We start from the raw sequence: 6000 nt of genomic DNA on the forward strand, positions 1-6000 counted from the left end.
AAATTAATCGATCGACCACATTACAGGTTTTGATTTGGCCAAATCACTAAGATAAAAATTTTGCAATAATACAATTCACGAGTAACAATCGATCGTACATTATAGATTAATAATTCAAGATAATAATCACAATAGTTTTATGTACGGGCGTGTGTGTTCGGTGCGGGAGGGCGATTGCCTGTGAATAATAATTATTAACATGGGTAGGTATGCGAGTTGCGACCTCGCGGTGTCAAAGTTACGGAACTGAACTGACCGCAGTCCCCACCAGCAACAGGACAGCGGCTTAGTTCGCTTTTCATATAAAAGACACACTCCAGACCGATAATAGTATCAGTCACTGTTCTGTTTATCTAGTGCAAAATGTTCACCAAAGTAAGAAGCAGTGCACAAGTAATTTAAAAGTTTGATTAATTTTTTTTTATTAAATTTTACCATATTTTTTTGTGTTTTAGGTGTTCGTCCTTAGCGCCGTGTTGGCCGCCGCCAACGCTGGTCTTCTGCCATACCACCACGCTGCGGCAGTTTCGTCCCAGAGCATCGTCCGTCATGATGCCCCGGCACACTATGCCTCGGCTCATTACGCCCCTGCTCATTATGCCGCACCCATTGTCCATGCAGCTCCACTCATCCACGCCGCCCCTGTAGTCCACGCTGCCCCCATCGTCCACGCCGCTTCTCTTGGCTACGCTCATGGCCACGACACCTATGTAAGTCCCCAATCTTTAAAAAATTTGATTTCAATAAGTTCATCTGTCAACCTTATTAATGTTTAATGTTTGTCCAGGCTCACCCCAAATACGACTATGCTTACTCCGTGGCTGACCCTCACACTGGTGACCACAAGAGCCAGCACGAGAGCCGCGATGGTGGTGCCGTACATGGTAGCTACTCCCTCGTTGAGCCTGATGGTTCCGTACGTAAAGTAGACTACACCGCTGATGACCATCATGGGTAAGTTTCATAAGTTCAATATTTGTAAAATGTATCTACTAACAATTATATTAACAAAGATTTATTTTTTAAAATCCGCTTTTTTACAGTTTCAACGCCGTTGTCCACAAGACCCCCGGACACCACCCCGCCCCCGTCGTACACGCTGCCCCCGTTGTACACGCCGCCCCCATTGTCCACGCGGCTCCCCTCGCTCACGTCGGCTATGCTTCCTTGGCCCATGGACACCATGGTCTCCATCATTACTAAACAACTAGCATCGATTTATGTTTGATATGATCGTGACGGATGACTGATGAATGTGTTATTTATGTGTAAATAATGATGATGAAACTAATACTCAAATGTAAATAAATATCAGCTGCTGAATATTACACATTTATTTTATTTTCCAAAAACTTATCAAAAATACCTTCGAACAACCATTTGAAAATCATTATAGGAAAAAGATATCATTTTAAAGACTAGTACTAGAAATGATAAGCGATATACAAAAAAAAACTTAATGAAACATCCCTCTTTATTAATTTTAATAATAAACAGTAAAGTAAGAAAACTAATATCCGTAATAAGTTTAATTAATATTACTGTCATAAATAAAAACATAGACTAAATGTGTACCGTCAGCTCCCGGCTATCACAGCAAAACGTAAATACCATCACGTTAACATATTTAATTTAGGAACGAATATTATATTAAACGAATATATATTTATTTATTTAATTATTTATTTCACTTCATGTAAAATTTACATATGCAGACTTAATGCCTAAGGCATCTACCAGTCAACCAAAGGTAGTGCACAGTAAATAGTGGTAGGTGCAATGAAATTTATATTAGGTAACGAATACATACACAAAAAAATATATACTATTCGAAACGAATTATTTTGAATACACGGCAGACATTGACAGGATGTTTGTACCTGTTTGAACACCCAATATACCCTACTAACAATAAAACGAGGGCAATTTCGTATTTGTATTTCAAACGGAAGCTCAATATATATCTATCGTATTTACATTGGATAAGCTTATGGATCAATGACGGTGGAAAAACAATTGACCAACCCAACATTTACTGCAGCAAAAAAACGGTACATGAAAACTAACTAGGAATAAATTTTAAATTAGTTCAATTTCAGAATAAATGAATAAACTTTGTGCTTTGGAAGCACAGATACGAAACATGAACAATACAATGAACAATGATAACCTGAGTAACAAATATCTTTTATAAAAACACTAACTGCGATCGAATCCGGATCCTGTAGTACAATATTCATCATCATTAACCAGAAGACGAACGAAACCAATTATTATCAATCTAGTTTAAAACGCCCTTGAAATGTAAATCATAGACTCAATATAATGAGAGCTATGTAGACATTTTATTATGTGGACACACGTACTTGCGTGCATAGTACCAGAACGTCACACATTCCTAACGTTTATTCGGCGAAGTAATTACACTATGTATGAAAAATTACGCAAAACTCTAACTACTATTAGTGCGCGTCGACCTAGAAAAACTAACAATTGCTTGGCGCACGTCTGTTATACCATGATAATCTGTAAATGGGTAGTTGAGAGTCAGCGTGAAACAGTGAAGCGTAGTGAATAAACAGTGTGAGAACAAATGTTCAATACCATACAGAATTAAGACACGTGCATGTCAAAGTTCAAAGATCCTTTTGTAGTAGGACACGCTATAACCGCCACTGATTCAATGAAACAACGCCAACGAACGCCAATTTATGAGACGGTAAACACCCCCTATTATGTTTGAAACGTAATCACAGAAATTACACCATTTTATAAAATTAATTTAAAAAATTAACTATTAACTTTTCGACGTCACTTCGATAATGGCGATAATCTTCGATAATCTCTAACATAAGGACAGAGGAAATTAACTTTACTAGAGGTCCCGCAGTAGTCGAAATTCGACTATAATTAATTGGAATTGTAAGTTTGTACACTATTAAGATTGTATTTTATACTTCTATAATCACAAATTTCGCCAAGACTACACTATAAAAATATTAACAAAGTCATACATTAATTAATCTCTTCTCAATATGACAACAGACGTCAAGAACAAAAGTTTGACAATAAATAGTATGCATGCGTGTGTGCGTCAAATATATGGTATGTAGTGTGTGTAATGTTTTCTTTATTGTTTTAATGTATCTTTTATGCATTATTTAAAAAAAATATTAGCATTGTGCACTTCTTCTCCATATTCTCTATAAGTGTGGAAAATGTCATACTCCTCCGTGCGCGCAATTTTCGTAAAAAGGGATACAGAGTTTTTGCTTCACGTATTAATATATAGATGTCTAAAATTGTTCTTATAACTATTACTTACACTTTACTTTAATACAAACAAAGAATGGAACTTTTAATTCAAGGATAAAAATTGTGCAATGAATTTACTATTCTTAATTATATCATTATAACCGTTAGTAATTGTTGATCGAAGTTATAACCATATAAAGATTAGTTTAGTACTCTTATCTACTCTTACCTACTCTTATATTATATGTGGATTATCACGGTAACGCACTCTTTTCAAGTAATTTTCACCAAAGTAATTTCCATCAATTACAGTAAATTAGATTTCACGAAATAAGGTTGCCTGCAGAACATAATAATACCAATATAGTTTAAAAAAGAAAACTACGTTTTATCTTAAAAACACTCAATTAAATAAATAAAAAACACTTGTTATAGCAAGGTATTTTTGGGTGTATTTTATCCATATAGTTAAATTACAATTATCATTTTATTTGTTAATAAAATTAATTACTAAACATTTCTTATTAAGCTATATTAATTTTACGAATAGTCGTTTAACTATAAATTAAATAGATTTTTAATCTGGAGTTGGAGTGTACTATTCAACAAAAGCTATACAATTAAACATTATTTCATGTCTATATTTAAAAAGTTTACCTCCAAACGTAATGCGAAAGCCGATCAAAGTCGTGTAAAGTAAACGTTGTGAACAACCCTTTATTAGAATCCCATTAGCTTTAAAGTAGCATAGGCACGGCAAACAACGGTAAGAAATTATTATAATCAAACCATTCGGACAATCGAAGTGGCCTTGATTCGGGGAGATAAAGTTATCTGATCGCAAAGTCACGCGTGCTTTAAGAAACAACTTTACAATACCGAAACAAATCTATTGTTTTAAACTAAATGTTTAACGTTTCAGAGAATTTAAAAACTTGGTATTAATATAACCTCCAATTATTTACCGTATTTTATGTGAGTGATATATTAGTTATTTAAGATTGTTTATTTTTAACATGTATGTATGTCGATTTTCTTTGTTATATTATTCAATATAATATGCACATTTACCAAAATTTAATTCCGTAATATTTCACTTAGCCTAAATTCGAAAATTTTTTCTTCACGCTCTGCAAAATAGTGACGTAAGTAGAATTCAAAATTGTGAATAGTTTGAACAGAATTGCTGTTATATTTAGAGTAATAAATTAAACTGTAAACCTGTATCATGTTCGTTAATTGTGCAAGACTCATAAATCTATCCGAAATATTTAAATAGCAATCCAAACAGTATTGTTGTTTCTTCATTTTGCAACCAACTTTTAATTCAAAACGGAATGTTTTAATTTTTGCATTTACAAACGAAATAGAATCTCATAAACATTCCGCGTGTTAAAACTTGAACAAGACTTTATTGCGTCAAAACCTGAACTACATTTGGAGCAATGCTATAGCCCGACTCCTTCTGCATGAATTAACATACATAATTACCATTATTGGTCATAAAACTTAGAAAATCAGGGAAATCAATAAACTTTCCAAAGGATCTTACACAATAGTTGCCTGTCCTGACAGTAATCAGAAGAAACTGATACACGATCTCAGTCTCTAAAAACTACTAATACTTCACCATGAAACATTCATAGAAGTATGTAATGTTATCTTTTTAATTTTTATCATGAGCACTGCTGATGGGTGTATAGTTAGCCTGAAAGTGCAATAGTTAAGTCTCAACTTATATCGATTTGAAGGACATATGACTATTTTCTTGGGACGTCTACCTAATCTCTCCATGGTGGCGACGGCATTCATGGCTGGTAAAACAACTGTACATCGGATGTACCGTATGCTTCTTTACAATAATAAAACAAAAACAAAAAATATACAATGAAATATATAGATTTAAAATACAATAAGAATAAGAAACAAAATTTAAACTCCATCCTGTGTTTTAGAATGGCGCGCTGTCATACGATTAAACTTGGTTTTTTCGATATAATTTTATTGATATACAAATCAGTTCGAATGTTAAGGAAATCACGTTTTCAATTATTTCCGTCTCAACGTGAAACTTTTGTGAATTATTCGTCATGCTATTATTCGGCACGTTGATTTTTCTTTTAAATGTAACAAAAGAATTTCACGTGCATTTTCATAATGGCGGATCTTACACTGCTATGGTAATTAGCGATGCCACGTAGTGAGCTGACATTCAGCAATGTTAAATAAACTTTACTTCTTTACATTGGATTATTTCAAAACTAGACGTTCTGGAAATTTCGTGTTGGAGAAAATAGCATGGCATATCATGGACCAAATTTCGAGGTAGCTTTGCCACACTCAGTGTAAGAGAACATTCTGAGGTTCTTCGGAAATGTGCCGTGGTGAAAAGAGGAAATGAAAGAAAAGGTCCAAAAGTCACGTCAGCTGAATGGACCAAATTAACATTTCTCTGCATATTTGTCCAGGATAGTAGCAGTGCGAGAGGAATGACAAAAGATCGTACAGCGCGTCTCCAATCCTAATGTGACCACCCCTCGATTCTGTCGAGAATCCAGCGATTCAGAAAAAACAGTATTTACATATGTTTTCATAATTCGATCTATTAGATTTTTTATTAAAAGCTATTTGTTTTTCTCCTTAGCTTATATCTAAATTGAAACTAAATATCTCTATATATAAAAATAAATTGCTGTTCGTTAGTCTCGCTAAAACTCGAGAACGGCTGGAGCGATTTGGCTAATT

At 34.0% G+C, this 6000-nt stretch overlaps 1 protein-coding gene across 1 annotated transcript; it reads left to right on the forward strand.

The window, feature by feature from the left end:
• Window positions 1–332: 332 nt before the first annotated feature.
• CPR83 (cuticular protein RR-2 motif 83) lies at window positions 333–1327 on the forward strand. The gene is given in 4 exon segments (NM_001043373.1): window positions 333–375; window positions 456–710; window positions 788–954; window positions 1044–1327. Coding segments are annotated over 4 exon segments (594 nt in total). The 5' UTR covers window positions 333–363; the 3' UTR covers window positions 1204–1327.
• The last annotated feature ends 4673 nt before the right edge of the window (window positions 1328–6000 follow it).

The sequence above is a fragment of the Bombyx mori genome, chromosome 22 (assembly GCF_030269925.1).
Source record: "Bombyx mori chromosome 22, ASM3026992v2".
In the NCBI taxonomy this organism is placed as follows: Eukaryota; Metazoa; Arthropoda; class Insecta; order Lepidoptera; family Bombycidae; genus Bombyx; species Bombyx mori.